Consider the following 19,064-nt stretch of genomic DNA (forward strand, 5'->3'; position numbering starts at 1 on the left):
TTAGAGTATAAACTCTCAATAAAAGTTACCTCAATTATGGGATGAATTTATAATTGAAATGTATTCTTTTCATCACAGAAACATCTTGCTATAAAGTGAATATAAACTCAAACGAATGGCTTCATAATTATGAATGCTAATTTTTATATATGGCTCTATTTGTTTTTTATCTTTAAGTAGTTGTACAAAGCTTTCAATTCAATATGTTAGTTACAATATTAGTGCAATTGGTTACAATGCTAATACAATACGTCTGGATCAATGTCACTTGAATTTCATCATTCTCCACAATCACTCCCAACCACACCCATTCCTTCATGTTACCTGTTCCCATTTTCACATATGTACATTAGATATTAGGATTATATTCCCTTACCCCCCCTCTTTGTATTTGTTCCTGTTCCTTAACCTCAATTCCCTCTGACAAAATATAATACTCAATGCATTTCTATTCCCACCTCAGAACCTGTATACTGTGGTAAATAATATTTATTGAAAACATCTGATATACTTTTAAATAATGTAGGAATTAAAGGTAATAAAGAGATGAATAAAATGCATCTTTGCTTCTTCTATTTTCAGAAATTATCCATGTTTGACACAATTAATTATCCATAGTCTTTCAAGTACCTCTTTCATTTAGCTTTGGTAGTTACATTAACCTCAGCAAAGTCAAAGTTCAACAAATTAAACCCCAGGAAGTGGATAGTTGAAAGGAGTAGGGTAGGGTCAAGAGGAGAGGGGTAGATGAATGAAGAGGAGAAGCAAGAGGGGAGGGGAGAATGCAATCAAGAATTCAATTTTACATTCTACAAAATTAAGAAAAAGAAGGGAAGGATTGGGTGAGAAGGATGAGAATGTTGAAAGGAGTGACACTGATCAAGATGCATTGTATTCATAAATTGCTTTATTAAGTGGCAACTCCTTTATACAACTATGTAAAGATAATTTTAAAAAATAAATATTTTTAGAAGTAATATAAGTTGCTATAAATGTTACCTTGTTAACTATGAAATAAAGATAACAAGCCCATGTTCCTGATTTGTTTCCTAAATACTTGTTAATTTATTTCATTTTGTTCACTGAACATTAATTGAGCTTCTATCATGTTCTGGGCACCATTACAGGTGGAATGAAATAGCAACTCCTGACATTCAGGAGTGGTCTGGTATTATCACCAAAGCCTTTGTGCTTTACTGAACACAACAAGTTCTCTCACCATTAACTCGTTATACAAGGATATTTAACGTCATGACAGATTAAGGCAAGGCAAGACCATCTATAATTATGACTGACCATTGACAAAACATGAACATTGTCCAAGCCACAACCATGCAAAACACCCCAGTATCCTGGCTAGTACAGGTGACAACTGATTGCTAACATCATTAGGGCTTTAGTTTCTCTCCTTCCACAGTTGATTTACTTAGAAAATCAAATCACAGAAGTATACCAACTCACTGACAGCATCCAATCCAAAGCAAAGTTTTATTTTCTGAACTTCTCCTCCAAGTGTCTGAACACAATCCCAAATCCTGGGAATCTTCTCTAACTCATCCTCACAAGACACCCATGGGTGGGTATGTTCTCAGTAGTTGCTACCAGTAGTTTCTAGCTGCAGGACATTGCCATAGAAAGGACTGACAATGAATACAACATAGTTTTCTGATGAACAATTTGACATTGGGCTCAGCAGTATATAGGAGAAGAACTAAAATAATAAAAGCTAAAATAGATGAAAGCTTTTCTCTTTTTCTTACATGTCTTGACTCCAGGAAATTGCAAAGAACTCAAGAGGGAAGAATAATAGGAGTGAACCTTCAAGGATTTCTTTCAAGAAGACATCTGGGAAGTTATATCCATTACTTTTTTCAGCTGATCATACTAACTGGCAGTATTTAGCCACAAGGCCAACATCAATTCTGAGACATCTTGTATTAGTTGGGCTCACTGCCTGTCTTAGTGAAATCAGGAGTTTGTTACTAGAAAAGGAGATTAAAAATAGATACTGAGTAAAATCTATGACATAAGCATTGTTGTGATATAAGTACAGCTGTTGCCGATCCGTGGCTCACACCTGTAAATAATCCTAGCTACCCTGCAGGCTGACTTCTGAGGATTAAGGTTTGAAGATAACCCCAGCCAGGAAAAGTCTATGAGACTCTTATCTCAAATTAACCACCAAAATATGCCAGAAGTGGAGCTGTAGCTCAAGTGGTAGAGTGCTAGCCTTGAGCAAAACAGCTCAGGGACAGCGCCCAAGTCCTGAGTTCAAGCACTTGGACTGGTGTGCATGTGTGTACACGTGTACTCCCCTCCTCCCCCCCACAAAAATAGTGGAAAAAGTCAAGAGCTAAGTAGATTTATTTCCTCCACAGAACTGACGGATGTTTCACTAAGAGAGCTGGTGTATTCAATTAGGAAACCACATTGAAATTAGTTCACTTTGGAGACCATCTTCTTGTATAGTGTTTTTTTTTAACCTTACCAAGTGCAACTAATACATGATTTGTTTATTGATATTGACAGAGAAGCAATTAATTCTTTAACAAATAGATAAGTATTGTTAGTATTTTACGCCCTTTCTGAATTTCCTATGTATATATCTTCATATGTACATAGTATTTGTACATAAATATTTGTAAATGCATTATGTTCATACCATTTATACATGATTTTAACTTTTATATAATAAATATAAATTTCATTAATAACAATAAATGTATCTCTGTACAACTTTCTTGTTTCTTTCTTTTAAAGAGTGGGATTTTGTTGACTGTCATCATTCTTTCATAGGTTCTTCTTCATTTTATTGCTTCCTTTTCTTTTTATCCTGTGTGTCACTCCTCAAAATTAGTGAATATAGAAATATTCATATAATTTTAGGTTCTTCCTAGAAAATAACAGTGAAACTACACTTTTATACAAACTGAACTATTGTCACCTGGAAAATAAACAAAAAAAAAGGTATCTTGTAATTTGCACCTGCAATTACAAAATTACATCTTACAAAATTATATCTGCAAATTTTTGCATAGTTGTATTTCCAGAGACTTTCAAATTGGGTTGATTTATAAACAAAATTTAACATAGGAATTTTTTTGGTGGTACTAGGTTTGAACTAGGTTTGAACCATGCTTGCTGAACAAATGCTCTGTCATTTGGGCCACAGTCCCAGATCTTACTAAATTTATTTATTTTTTTATTTTTTGGGGGGGGGGGGTCCTGTCATAGGGCCTGAACTCTGGGCCTGGGCGTTGTCCCTCAGCTCTTCAGCTCAAGGCTAGCGCTCTACCACTTGAGCCACAGCACCACTTCCAGCTTTTTTCTTTTTGCTTATGTGGTGCTGAGGAATCGAACCCAGGGCCTCGAGCATGCAAGGCAAGCGCTCTACCACTGAGCCACCTTCCCAGCCCCTAAATTTATTTTTTGGATATAGTTTCATGTCGATTTTTTTTCTTTTTGCCTGGGCTAACTTTAGATTGAAATCTTCCTATGTTTTCTGTGTAGCTTGGAATTCTAGTGAGTACCAACATACTCAGCTTATTGGTTGATATGAGATCATGCTAAGTTTTGGCTACAGGTGGCCTCAAATTTTGATTTGTCCCATCTTAGCCTTCCAGGTAGTTGAGATTAGTGCCCAGCTTTTAACACATAACACAGTAATGTCCTTAGCTTTCTGGCAGTTCTTATGGCTTTATAAAGTGCCTATTGTACAATTTTTTCCAACATACAATTTTAGGTAATACATATCTTCAAAGTTTCTAATTTTTGTATTTTTATAAGAATTCTACTGAATGTCATTTTAAAATGTAATATTTGATCAAATTTATAGTTTTAAAAGTTTGGCACATTAGAGAAGTAGGATTATCTATCACCCTTATCAGGATTAGCTTGGGCTAATGGTGCTGTTAAAAAGTCTATTATTTCCTTTAATTCACCAGAAACAGTGTTTGACTATTTCCAAATGTCTAGCAACTTGATACTTTAAAAAAATGTCTCATATATCTTGAAAAGTGACCAAAATAATGAGTTTGTGATTCCATTAGAAGTAAAAAAATATAGAACTGAAGTTATATCTAACATTTTTATCACAAAAATCTAAGCTTAAGAAAATAGTTATTAAAATTAGGATCTCAAAAAGACATACTGAGCTGGGCACCAGTGGCTCACACCTATAATCCTAACTCTTCAGAAAGTTGAGATCTGAGGATCACAGTTCAAAGCCAGCCCAGGCAGGAAAGTCCGTGAGACTCTTATCTCCAATAAACAACTAGAAAACTGGAAGTGGCGCTGTGGTTCAAGTGGTAGAGCGCTCACCTTGAGCTGAAGAGCCCAAGCCTAGAGTTTAAGCCCCACAACCGACCAAAAAAAAAAAAAGACATACTGATAATTTTTAATTTCCCCCTTTTCCATGAATTCAACGCATGGCTTCATATTTTCATATTAACAGCTGCTTTCTCTTCTTTGAGCCTCATGGTTTGCACATGTTCAGAAAGCTTTAGAAAGTTTGACATACAGAGGCAATGTCCTCTGTGGAAATCTAGGACAGACCATAGAGAAAGTGGCCCATGGAACACATTAGTAGTTTTTTTTTTAACTTAAACTTGAAATTCCTATTCTTATTGAGCTATGAAACAAAAGCTTCTTTTGTTCATGGAAAAGTACATTAAAATATATACGTTAACTTAGCTTTTCCGAAACCACATGAGCACTGCTAAACAAGGTGGCTTAAGCTTATAATGAATGTAGCCACTTGGCAGGCAGAGATCAGAGGATCGTGATTTGAGGCCAACTGGAACAAAAGAAGTTCATATGACTCCCACTCAACGGATGACTGGGCTTGATGATGTGTACCTATTCTCGCAATGCTGTAAGAAAGCACAAATGGGAGGATTCATAGTCAAGGCAGGCCCAGGCATAAAGCAAAATTCTATCTAGGAAACAACTAACACAAAGGGACAGATGGAAAGCTTTAAATATAGTCTGCTTAGTGAATGTAAAGCCCTGAGTTCAAATCTCAGTACTGCCAAAATGCATGTTTACTGAGATTATTTATACTTGTAATGCAGAAAAGGCAGCAAGTATGGATCATTAACACTGTTACAATTCTTATTGGTATATGTCAGTTATTGATTTTTTTAACTAATAAGAGAGGCAATAGAGGAGAGTTCGGCAACCGTGAAAAATTGGCCATCACACAGTATCGATTATGTTATAATTGGAGTAAAATAGAAAGTAAGCTATCTTTTGGACAGAACAGAAAATGTGGGTGCAATTGTTTCATTACTATGTTGGTTGATGATTAAAAACTATTTTTGAATTTTGATTTTTTTATGAAATGGAAAATATCCTATAGTTAATTAATGGCATACCAAAATTTATATGCCTCCTAATTCAGTGTATGAGAGTAAGAAGATATCTACTTCAGTGGCTTTGCTTTCAGAAGCAAATTGGTAAGAACTTACAATGATTTTCTCTAGATTCAGTGCATGTATGTGGTAAACTGGTTCTAGATTTTTATCCTTGTTTTTTGAGACAGCTTCATTATGTATCCCAGGCAGGCTTTAAACTCTGGATCTTGTCTCTGTCTCCTAAATGCTGGGATTACAGATATGCAATACTGCATGGACAACAAAATTGGTTCTTCAACAAGTACATGAATTTTTTCACCTATTCACATTTGTATGAATAGACTCAATCCCCATCAACAGGAATTGTGTTTGAATCATTTCGTAACATTAGGTTCTTTTTTTAATATAAGATAGGTGTCACCTCATTTAGCTCACTTTCCTGCTCAGCACATTTAAGTTTTCTGTGGAGTTCCAGCAAAATTTCCAAATACGAAAGTGTTTCGGGCCGCTAGTTTGTTATCTCTCTGAATGCAGAAATTCATTTTTTTCTCACTTATGTATCCCCTAAGGGAGTAATTCTTTATCACATCATGCGTGCTCATCAGATTTTCTTGAGAGTTCTCACAAAAACATACACAGGTCTGGACCCCACCCTAATCTGATGAATCAATGGAGGAGAATGGAATTCACATTAGGGAATGCCCTCTAGCAATGCTGATCCACCAATTCTTGTCCTCGGAGAGCTCAAGGAAACTCTTTGCTAGTAGTGCATAGAGAGGTATACAAAAGATGACACGTAAAATAAATTTCTAAATACAATATCTTAAAATCCTACACAGTTTTTGATATCCAATTGAAGAGCTTCATCTGGTCGGTACCTCATTCCATGTCCATTTCTCTCTCTCTGTCTCTCTCTCTGTCTGTCTGTCTGTCTGTCTCTCTCTCTCTCTCTCTCTCTCTCGGAACCACACTATGTTGTTCAATAAGATGATTCTCCCCCACTTTCATTTTATCCAGCAGTTGCTATTTTCTAGAGTGACAAAGAATGCCTTATGTGTAGGAGCTGTCTTTGACTGTACATCAAACCCTTCCACCATTATCAGCTCCCTGTATCTTATGTTTCCCCTTAAAAATAAGGCTCTTAAAAATAGTGTAAAGTTCTACCTTCAATGTGAAGATTAGTGCCTAGTTCTCAAAATACATCTGATGGGAAAATGAAATACCTAGAAGGTTCACATTTTTGTGTAAATGTAGTTCATATTATTTCTGTGGTATCATAACTTCTGCATTTCTTACCCCTGTCTTTGGTCTGCATTAGCCATATTAACATAATAGTGTATTTGTGTAACAAGTGACCCAACTGCCAGTCAATTAAGGCCTCCCATTTAAAAATAAATGATAACAAAACAAATATTCTTTAACATGGATAAATATCACGTTGAAAAGTAGAATATTATAGATTTCTAAAATCAGCTAATGTATTAAAATGTATTTAACAATAGAAGGAAATGTTATGTATACATTGAAGAATTCCTTAATAGTGGTTTAGTGAGAGATTTGTGTATTGACATAAAAATGATCATGATGTAATACCCAAACATATTTGTAAAACTTTAAGAACAGTATATGAACACATGCATTATAACACTTTTTGTTCTATAGCATACCTTTTAGCAAAAAAAGAGTTTTTTCCTATACATTTTAAATAGGACACCAACTAGACCCTAACATGAAGGATTGGTTAGGGCTTCCCTTAACTTCAGAGTAGATGAAGAAACTATCAATGTGTCAGAAGGAAGCAGCTTTGCTATTTAAATTTGTTTAAATTGTTCCTTTGTCTCAGCCTCACAAAGCAGAATATAGTCCTACATTTATATAGATTTGATTTCCTACTCATGCCCATATTCCAGAATGCCATGACACATAAATGGGTGCTGCACTGTGATGCATATGATGATACCACTCTATGATGCACCCTAAAGTTCCCTAAATGGCTAGTCTTCATGTGAATTGTGTACAGAGTTCATGGATTGAAAATATTGAAAGATTACTTCACTTGCTATGCGAGTAGCTCCAATTAGAGGAGTCACTCAGTTCTTTAACATGCTCAGTGCAGAGTCACGGTTCACCGTCCTAGCTACCATTTACCGCACATTCACAGGTGGTAGGGTTTGTGCTACTTGCTTACATAGCTTATCTCATGTGACCCATTTAATTTAGGCATTTTTATTCCTACTCTCAGAAGAGTCTTGGAGTCAGTAATTTGGCATTTGGTGAAATGTGTATAACAGAAATTGGAGATTGATTTTTAAACCCATTCTAATAATTATGTTCTTGGGTCCCCATTTGTGAATTTCTGTGCTGCAAAATGTAGACTATCTCCTCCTGAATTGACAATTGGAAAACGGAGCCATTTCTAACAATTCTAAGCAATTACTGAATATGCACAACCTACATATGTCTCCATAAAAAGTGAAATGGAAGGCAATGCATATAATAAAAAGTTTGAGTTAGCCACGATAGAAACACATTATCAAACTCTCACATTGTACATCATAAATACAAGCACTATTTACTGTCCAACTAAAAGAACACACCAGTGCCCAGCAGTGTAGTTCAGCTGCCTGTACCTTAAATGAAATCTCCACCATCACCTTAAAAAAATCTGTGGGCAAGTCTCTGAATCTTTCTGAATCACAACCACTTCATCTGCCACAAAGAGATGACAGTGCAGGCCCCTACCTCACCCTGGAATGGGCGGTGCACCATCCCGAGCTTTGCTCCCACCTGTCTCACACCTTGAGTCATGTGTTCTTTCCATCTTTCCATCTTGCTACTAGGAAAGCCTTCAAGGGACCTGTCTTCCCAGCAACTCTCCATGACACCTACAGGCAAATTAATCAGAACCTGTGTTTGGTGGCACTCTGAGGCCTTCTTAACTAATGCATTAGAGCAGTTTTTCTATGTATCTGGCCCATACCAAGTGTGACATACTTGCCTGCTGGTGATCGTCATTTAATCTCTTTCACCACACTCACTCCTTACAAATATACATAATTCGCTTGCGGCAAGTATTAATCGAAGAAGAGGTGCGATTGATGGCTAATTTACTTCATCCTACTAAGTGTATAGAATGATGTAGCCTACTCACAGTGATAAAACCATGAAAACATAAGCGTCTACAGTGCTTTTCTCAGAAAAGCGTTGTAACCAACATTCCTTAAAAGGCTGTTTGTCTGGCACAATCAGGAAATGAGGTGTCTACCCTCTTTTCAAATTCCTTTATTAGAAGGGCAGGGGAAAGATTTCAGAGCCAAATAAATATCAATCAAATCCGTCTGGGATGTATCATACTTATGAATTGCTTCCCTTGGTTTTGTGTCTGCTGGGGCCTTATGTTTGACCCTTAGATTATTGAGATGGTGTATAGAAAACTAAGTACAGAACATGGCAATGATGGAAGGCCAACCATATTAATGGGAGGGAGATGGTTAGAAATTCTGGCAATTTACAATAGTGGATGGGGAAGGAACCTTAACTGAGACTACCCATCCTACCAGAAGCAGCTCCTCCACACAAGCCTCTCTCCTCATTTAAGGAACTTTGATTATTTATTCTCTTTCAAGCCTTCAGGCGACAATGGCACTGGTGGCTCATACCTAAAATCCTAGCTACTCAGGAGGCTGAGATCAGAAGCCAGCCTGAGCAGGAAACGCCCTGACATTCTTACCTCCAACTTACCACACAAAAAAAGCCAGAAGTGGAGCTGTGGTTCAAGTGGTAGAATGCCAGCCTTAGAGAAAAAAAAAGGAATAGCATCCAGGCCCTGAGTTTAAACCCCAGTACTGGCTGGGTGTTGAGAGAAACAGAGGAAAGAGACAGACAGAGAAAGACAGACACAGAGACAGAGAGAATAAATAAGATACAGAAAGACAAGAGACAGACACAGAGACAGGAGAATAGAGACAGAGAGACACAGAGAAGGACAGGGAGAGAATAAATAAGTAAATAAATACTGTCACATTGCGACACCATTCTTGCTCTTCAAGTATAGAACATTTCAATTTAATCCCTGTCTGTGGCAAATCTAAAATCAACCCAAGATCGACCAAATTAAACACAAAGGTGTGCGCTGTGTCTGTTGCTTTTACGATGCTGTGGAATGGGGGCATTTGGCTGTCGGCTCCCGGCTCCCACAACCTGCTATTCTAATGGGACAAGGTTTCTCCTCCCAGCCAGAGACTGCTTTCCATTTCCTCTCGGCGCAGTGGATGCAGGAGAGAGGGAAGGAGGGCGGGCAGGAGGGAGGGCGGGAGGGAGGGGGGTGGGGCCCCGCGTGGGGCTGGGGTAGGGACTCCCGCCTCCGCCCTGGGCCCGCACAGTGTGACGTCCCGGGCGGTGACTCCCTCCCGGGCCGGTCTATAAAGCGGCAGGTGCGCGCCGCGCCTGGGGAACGTTCCGCGCACCTCGCTGGCTGCAGCCGAGCCACCACCCGAGATCCACAGGCTGGTGGCCCAGGGCGCCGGCTGCCCCACTCCTGCGAGCCGGGCCGGGCTTGGCTTCCACGCCGGCGCCCGCTCCCTCTTCTCCCCTCGGTTGCATCGCATCACCCTCCTCTTCCCATCTGTGGCTTGCGTCCGTCCGAGTGGCTCCAGGGACCCAGACACCGCCATCCGGAGGACCAATGAGAAGTTCGCTGCCGCCTCAGGCGCCCGTGGTGCTGTGGCTCCTGATCCACTGCTCAGGTGAGGACCTGCTGGGGATGGCGCGGCGGCTTCTGCCAAAACCTGCACACAAACCGTGTGTCCCCGGGCCGCCCGGTGACTCCCCCGGGGGGAGAGAGGATCAGACAGGGGACTAGACGAGAATCCTGTACTTTTAGCTGATGGGGACCACAGGGAGCATTTGAGCTCAGCCTTAAGTGTGACAGATTCACACACACACACACACACACACACACACACACACACACAGAGGCACACAAAACACAGGATCAGTGACTCGTTTCTGGGTCCAGTGTGCCCTGCTGCCTCGACTTCTCTATCTCCTAGGTCAGATGATTTTATTTTTACCTTTCTACTAGGACTCACAGTTGTCCCAACGGACTAAAACCCCACCTGTTGCGCTCCCCATGTTGATCAAGAGATAGTAGGGGCTTGAAACTCAAAAAGTCTTACATAGTGCTCAGCTTAACTGTGTAGAAACAATAGTGGAAGATCACTGGTTATTACTGTAGTAATTGTTATTATCAGCCACAATTTACTTTGCATGTACATAAGCTTTTAAAACACATACACCTGGTAAGAATCTGTCACTCATAGGTAGAACTTATCAAGATGGGACCGGATAGAACAAAAATAATCTGAATGTGAAGTGATGGCAAAATTTAGCCATTCCCAGATAAGTGATTATGTTGGATTCATCAGGCAAGTCTTTTGTTCTTGTTGTTTCTCTTTTTTAAATGTGGAAACTAGTATAGGCTATCTGGAAAAGGAAAGCTGGGTAAAAGACTCTTGGCAGAATGTAAAGTTGCTATCATAAATGACTCAAGCACACACAATGGCACATGTTCAATAAGCGCTTGGATATCAGAACATAAACACTTGTACCTCACACAGCTAGTTGGCTTTGAGAAAAGTACCACAGTTCACCTTCCTTGCCTCTTCTTTCTCTGAAGGCCATTATGCTGCTGGACTGGACCTCAACGAGACCTCCTCTGGGAAAGGGGAACTGTTTTTCCACAGTGCTGATGGACTTGAGGTTTCCTCAAGACATGACATGTCCTCAGAAAGGGAGATTTCTCCTGTGAGTGAAAAGCCTTCCGGTAGTGAACTGTCCTCTGGGAGCGACGATGACTACTCAGAAGAGTATGACAATGAACCACAAGTATCTGGCTATATTGTAGATGACTCAGTCAGAGGTGAGTAGACCACAGAGGGAAAATGGAGTCTCTGTGATATGGGTTTATCTGAAAGCTGCTTCCAATGGATGTTTCTAGTGGTTTTTCTGCATGCATGTCAATTACATACCATAAGTTCTAAAGAGTTCCTCTATATCCAGAGCATTAATAGGTGCACTATGTCTAATCTTCCTAACAACTTAGTTGTTCTCCTTTTATAACTGTAAAAGATAAATGCTGAAAAAGATGGTACTTCCCAAAGTAGCACACAGGTAGCAGCAGCTAAGACAGATTTAAAACTCCAGTATGTTGATTTCCGATACTATATTCTTCCCCATTGTGCCACATGACCTCCATTCTGGCTGCACAGGTAGTCATTAACTGTCACAATCTGCTCCTTGTTTAACTTAGCATTTGTTCCCTCTTCCCCAAACAACTGCATTTTAACACAAAGAAGGAAACAGAAAGAAAAAATGAGTCAGGACACAATTGAACTTTAGCCTTCAATTGCCAAACCTTGGGAAACTATTAATCATGCCTTCTAGGAATGTTAAAGAAAAAAAATACTATAGATTTTTTAATGGTTTTGATTGTGAGTCTTGATCTCTGGGCCTGGGTGCTGTCCCTCTGCTCCTCAGCTCAAGGCTAGTGCTCTACCACAGTGTCATTTCCCATTTTCTGGTAGCTTATTGGAGATAACAGTCTCACAAGCTTTCCTGTCCAGGATGGTTTTGAACTTTGAGCCTCAGAGCCTCAGATCTCAGCCTCCTGAGTAGCTAGGATTACAGGTGTGAACTGCCAGCACTGGACTCGGCCTATAGATTTTTATGTTGCTAAAATCTTAATTTTTTTTTAAAATCTCCCCTCCCTCTACCATTTGTCAGGGTACTTATCATTTCCTTTACATTTGCTTTACTTGTCTTTTAAAAAAAAAAGACATTTTCCTTAAATGAGAATACCAAAGAAAGATAACACTCTTTTTCTTCTATTATGTTGAAGTTTGAAGGAAGAGGTCAGGAAAGTCCATGAGATTCTTATCTTCAATTAAGTGGTAGGTAGAGCTCTAGCCTTGAGCAAAAACTGCTCAGATACAGCACCCAAGCACCCACAACACACACACACACACACACACACACACACACACAAACACACACACACACACAACAGATGTTTTAAAATTAATCATTCTGAAGGCCAATAAATTAACAATTGGGCAAATGGCAAGTGCTCAACATTGCATTATAAAGCATAATGAGACTACTTGTTGAACTTAAAAAAAAATATATATATATATAATATACATATATATTTAAAGTAGTTGTACAGAGGTTACAGTTTAGTAAGTCAGATTATGATAACAAGTCATCTCTATCAGTGTATCAATGTGTCACTCCTTCTATCATTTGCCCCCATCTTTTCTAATCCTTGTTGAATTCTTAACACATGCTGTTCCTTTAAATATCTGTGAATATAACATCTGCCACACTTCAGCGTAGTGACTTATTTCCTCTGAGATTTGTAATCTACCCAATGAAGGGCAGAAATATTCATTTTAAAATGTTTCTCTTGGAGGACTTATTCTTTTTGTGTATTCATCAGAGAAGATACAATGTAAAAATCTTAGGTCTACTTATTCAACATTACCTTTAACTTGATATCTGTTATTATAACCTCTCTAAATATGCATAATATTTGTTAGTCATTCCCTTGATCACAGAGGTTCTATCTTTGATACCCTTGTTAACTTTCACTGTCTTTCAATTTAATGGGTATCACATGATCTTTATGATTTTTTTCCCCCTCTTCTCACTGGGTTCTCTGTTTGCTAAATACTTGAATATATAAACCTATGAAAAGACTGGTGCACAGCACTAAATGGAAACTTTCACATTTTTAGTGTGTGAGCAAACTTGACAAAGTTTTGTAGGCTTGATCATTCAAAGTAAAACTGAGATATGGAACATAAATATTGGTGACCTATTCTCAAATAGACCACAACAAAGAACCAGCCCAAGGAAAATATCATTTATGATTTATTGTAACTAAGGACTGGAAAAAATTGAAAATTACAGATTAGTTTTTTGCTTCTTCAAGTATTATCTACTAAGTCTTAACTATCAGAGTGAACACAAGACCAGTATGAATAAATAAAATAAAAAAATATACCTCAGCTTCCATTTTAACTGATGACATTTCCTTATCTAAGAGAAAAGACAGTTTAGTGGAAATGCAATAGGTTTTGATATCCCTGCACTTTCATTTTCTAGCTGCTTGTTCTGGTACAAATTACTTATCTTCACTGAATTTCAGTTCCTTCATCCATACATTATGGATAATAATGCCATGATTTGGATTAAGTTCACTACCAAAAAGTTGGCTTGCCTTAGAAATTCACTAGGAGCCAGTACCTCATGCTTGTAATCCTAGCTACTCCGGAGGCTCTCCACTGAAGATCATGGTTTGAAAGGAGCCGGAGCAGACAAATCTGAATGATTCTTATCTCCAATTAACCAACAATGTTCTGGGAATAAATGTGTAGCTAAAGTGGTAGAGTGCCAGCCTTGAGCAGTACTGGTACACCACAAAAAAAGGAATTATTAGAAATGTTTAATGGTTTTTCATAGACATGAAACTACTATTAGCAATAACTAATAATAATACAAATTAATTCAAAATATGAGCATAAACCAATAAAATAATGAAGTTGTTCAGATACAGCCTAGATATGCTCTATGTAAGTTGATTGTGTGTGTTTTGTTCAATAATGAGACAAGCATAGTGTTATTCCCATGAGCTCTGACTCTCATGATTTCTTTGTCTCATGTATATACAGGATTTTTAAGATGAAGAGAGACTATTGACAGTAAATCTTGTGTCTTTTTTTTCTCCAGTTGAACAGGTTGTTAAACCCAAGAAAAACAAGACAGAAAGTGAAAAGTCTTCACATAAACCAAAAAGAAAGAAAAAAGGAGGCAAAAACGGAAAAAATAGAAGAAACAAAAAGAAGAAAAATCCATGTGATGCAGAATTTCAAAATTTCTGCATTCATGGAGAATGCAAATATATAGAGAACTTGGATGCAGTAACATGCAAGTAAGTTTTGAAAAGTTTAATAAAATTCCCATATTTCCTCTGCCATATCTGAAACCTCCTATCTTCAAGGTGAAAGCCAAGTGCTAGCACATTTTTTATTAAAGGAACATATGGTAAATACTTAGGCTTTATGGGCCAAGACTGTATATGTACTTATGTAACCAGTTAAAATAGAACCATTAAAAAATATAGAATTTCCCTCATCCCTTCCCCCATCCCTGCAAAACCACAGTAAATGGTAGTACAATCCACTGACTGACTAACAAGTCATTGAAGTCCTCAGCTGTCATAAACGAAGCACAAAGAATGACAAGGTGTGTCTTCTTGGACTATCACACCCAAACTAATCTCAACTTGTTCTTACACTAATAGATCTTTAACTAGAATGCCTTCTATGTCTCGGAATTTGAAAGACAAATATATGACATAACTTTTTTAGAAAGGGTTGGAATTAACTGACTTCTAGTCATAACCTTAAAGTGCATAGACTGTTTCTCAGTAACTGTAATTTTTAAATGTGGGTTGTTTGCAGGTGCCATCATGATTACTTTGGCGAGCGGTGTGGAGAAAAGTCCATGAAGACTCAGAGCATTGTTGACAGTGATTTGTCAAAAATCGCACTTGCAGCCATAGCTGCCTTCATCTCTGCCGTGAGCTTTACTGCCATTGCTGTTGTCATTACAGTCCAGTGAGTATGCTGCCACTTACTTCCCGTAAAATAATGGCAGCTTGTTTTGTTTTAGAATTTCGATTACATGCTAATGTGGTATCTCAGATGAGTTCCTGTGGTCTTGTGGTGGTGCTTTGTAGTCTTTGAAGAGCACATAGTCAAAATTTACTTTGCGTTGGTTACCATTGAAATATAGTATGCAAAACCTGTTTGGAACAAGCTTTTTAAAATTTAAGTACTGATGATTTATTGGTGATTTTTGCTTATTGTTAGGGCTGAATCTCCAATGTGTTGGTACCTTCTGTGAGTTTTTTAAGCTTTAACCAGCTACGCAGAAATTAAGCTTTTCTTCTTAATAGGTTCATAGTATCAAATGCACTGCTTTGATACTAAAAATCACAAAGAGCTTAAGATGGGCAGGTCAAAGCAGATAGGTCTGTGCTCATTTTATAATGCAAAATTCCGAGTTAGTAATTTCTTAGCATGGTTCTAATTTAGCTACAGCTTATGCTGATTTTGTCATCAGCAAATATTATAGTGTGGGAACTTACTAAAAATCAAAACATTTCCTCCATAATGGCATGGTGTAGGAAGCCAAGACAACTCTATTATTGTTCATTCCTGTAGTGCCTTCCCTACGCTCCCAACAACACATCACATTGCACTTCACGAACAAAGAATGCAAGAACTAGATTGTTCTAGGTGGTAGGCATTACTACCATCAAAATGGCATTGTCTGTCAAATAGCAGTTACTGAATAAAGGAAGTTGGGGGAGGACATGAATGGCTCTAGGGTGACTCATGTGCTACTAGAGCTTGGGAAAAGTAATGGAATCATTATTCTAATTTTAGGTCTTGGTAAAGTATTTTAACAACCGGATTGTGCACATGATCTGCCATTACTGCCCATCAGGAAACAAGGGTTATCTTCTGTCATTGTTGCCTATTATATTACATTCAGATCAGCAAATGATAGAAGGGTACATAAATACTGTTTTCTTGGGCACAAAAAGCTTGACATTCAGTTTAAATTTGTTTTGCTTGCTCTAGAATTTATTCCAATCTTCTCACAGGTCAAGCCAGACATGCAAATGGTTTTAAGATCTCAGAAAAACCATGATCCTTTAACATTAAGAGACAGACACACATTCTAGTTAAACTTCTAACTGTTCAACTTTGAGATAACTAATCCTTTGCAAAAAACATGGAATTTCTGTCGGAACTCTTTAGAACATTTTCCCCCAAATTCTTATTCTTGAATCAAAACACAAAGTGTGAGCCACATTAATTTTCACAACCAAAGTAAATTGTTTTCCTAGAGATCACAAGAAAAATTCTTAGTGGTAATGTTTAGTAGAATAACTAAATGCCTAAAATTAGAATTGCCTTTACAACACCAAAAGATTATTTTAAACTTTTGCATTTGAAAAGTAGAAAACTGCAATAAATAAAACTAGCAAAGAAGTTCAAATAATGTGTAATCTGGTTTTTAACAGTTCTAGTCACTTAAATTCAATTTTTGTAAGTACAAAGCACTTCTATTGTAAAACTATATGCCATTGTCTTCTCCTCCATTTGTCCATGGAAGCTGTATTAAATTCTGTAGGGAAAAAATACATATTGATATGCCTGAGGCCTTCCAGTCAGTCATGAGGCCTGAACTCTGTCTGGGCCTGGGTGCTGTCCCTCAGCTCTTCAGCTGAAGCCTAGAGCTCTGCCACTTGAGCTAAAGTGCCACTTCCAGCTTTTTCTGCTTATGTGGTACTGAGGAATTGAACCCAGGGCCTCATGCATGCAAGGCAAGCACTCTACCACTGAGCCACCTTCCCAGCCCTGAAATTTTACATCTTAAATACATGTTTAAATCTGTGTTCTGGAAATGTGTTAGTATAATGCTCCTGTAACAAAAAAAAGATTACCAGGAATATTTTATATTTGGGCTTAGGTCTTGATTTATTGTGAAGTACAGAGGGCTTAATTAGTATAGGAACTCACAGAAAACACTATGTACTTGTGAAAAGCTTTATCACTGTATCAGTGAATAAAACTTTGATGACAGTAGAATATCTTGTTCTCTTAAGGTTTCGAAAACGATATGCCAGAGAATATGAAGGGGAAGCAGAAGAACGAAAGAAACTTCGACAGGAAAATGGAAATTCACAAGCACTAGCATAAATGAATATAATTCAGGTATGGCTTTTAAAAGATAGATCATATCCTATAATATTGAAAGGTACACTCTTACCTCAATAAAAATGAGTAATATGTCATTAATGATGAATATTCTATGAACACTGACTTGATTAGAGTTTATTTAGGTATGAAATTGAGTTTAATTTTGAGAATGGGCTATGGATTATTCCGTATTTAAAAGGAAATAGAGATAGCAGTTCCATCCTCAAGGAACTTAATGCTTAATAGGAAATATTGTAAGTAATCAGAATACTAGAAGGAGTAAAATAAATATTGTAAGTAAGGTGCCAGTGGATTGTATTTCATTGATAATGAAAGTAAAGAGTGAATGGGGAAAATTTGCAGAGGAAAGAAGAATGAATGAAGTAAAAAATGAAGGACACACTGAGAGTTATTCAGAAAGAAGAACTTCACTTCCTCAGTTACTTAGAAAAGATGATAGACACTTTGATTCTTGGGTTTTCTTTAGAATTTTCTTAAGGCTATGCTGGAATTGTGCTTACCGCTAACATTTTGTCTCCTCACAGGGTATCAGGACAGAGTCAGAGCTGAGTTACCACCACGAAAGAGCCAAACATCAGTCCATTTAAGAAAACAGCATTGTTTAGTCCTCATCGTGTTAAACTTTGTCACTTTTATGCTAAGTCATATTTGCGTACATAAAGAGATGCATGGAGATGAAAAGTATTTTTTCAATTTGTAAATAATTTATTTAATATTTAATGGAAGTTTTATTTATTTTATAGCTCATTAAACTTTTTTTAATCAAACAGACTGAGAGTTTGAATATTAATGTTGATACTCCAGGATATTTTTCCGCTAACACGTGGTTGATCATTTGAAAAGATGGCTGTCTCCCACGTTTTAACAGAAATTGCTTTCTAAAATATTCCTTAGGAAGCACTCAGTTTCTGTTAGTTTACTGAGATAAGATCTCACTTTGCAGCCTTGGTTGGTCTTGAACTTTTGATCTTCCTCAGCTTCATGAGTGTTAGGATTATAGGCATGCAGCACCATACCCATCTTTAGAAAGGACTCTTAATGGGAAAGTTATAGTATCTGACAACCCTCACTTACATTAATAACTGCAAACTAGCCTTTCTTATTCCATATAGGACTCCTATCCAGTCTAGTTAGTTATGAAAAGCATCTGGATTCAAGATGAGGTGTGACCTCTGTTATCAAAGACCCAATATCACCATAGATAAATTGACAAGAATGGCTTAAGTGTTACTAAACTTGGACTTTTAGAGAACTAGAAAGTATTTACATTTGAGATTCTCGACATGAGTGCCTGAGGACCTATAACCCACGTCTTCCTTTCCCTTGCTACCACTATTCTTTTACACTATATACGTTATTTGGTGGGTATTCTTTCAAAACCATTAAAATTGTGAGGTCCCATACAGGCTGCTGCCTGGGTGACTGTCAGGTTAGCTGAGTATAAGACAGCATACACTTTATAATATCCAGGAGAATATTTTGACAAAAGGCATAATATCAACAACCCTTCCACAGATCTTAATAAAGAAAGGTGCCTAAAGAACCTTTTGGTGAATGGCACACCACTCACCAAATCCCTTCCTCGTGATCATCCAACCACTTGGCTCTCAGCCTCAGCTGCACAAGCCCTCACTTGAGTATTGGTGGTCCCGACAACCACACTCCCAAGTTTCTCACTGGAAGAACTGCTTATATTTCTATTTTAAAATAAGTCCATACATGTTTCCTGTAAAAAGCCAACATTGAGAGCCTTTGATTTACTTCAGTTTAAACATCTTTGGAATACAATTTCCTCAGCCGAATTCACTACATTTTTGTTTCCGAAGATATATGTATAGTCCTGGGGATAAAG

The 19,064-nt window shown here is 37.8% G+C and overlaps 1 protein-coding gene across 1 annotated transcript; it reads left to right on the forward strand.

The window, feature by feature from the left end:
• Positions 1 to 10,021: 10,021 nt before the first annotated feature.
• Positions 10,022 to 17,874, forward strand: Areg (amphiregulin). Its single transcript, XM_042678445.1, has 6 exons — positions 10,022 to 10,099; positions 11,032 to 11,274; positions 14,145 to 14,346; positions 14,879 to 15,034; positions 17,098 to 17,206; positions 17,737 to 17,874. Exons 1-5 carry the CDS (start codon positions 10,039 to 10,041, stop codon positions 17,189 to 17,191), a joined length of 756 nt encoding a protein of 251 aa, XP_042534379.1. The 5' UTR covers positions 10,022 to 10,038; the 3' UTR covers positions 17,192 to 17,206; positions 17,737 to 17,874.
• The last annotated feature ends 1,190 nt before the right edge of the window (positions 17,875 to 19,064 follow it).

Source organism: Dipodomys spectabilis, unplaced genomic scaffold (assembly GCF_019054845.1).
Source record: "Dipodomys spectabilis isolate Male_0828 unplaced genomic scaffold, ASM1905484v1 ptg000043l, whole genome shotgun sequence".
Classification (NCBI taxonomy): domain Eukaryota; kingdom Metazoa; phylum Chordata; class Mammalia; order Rodentia; family Heteromyidae; genus Dipodomys; species Dipodomys spectabilis.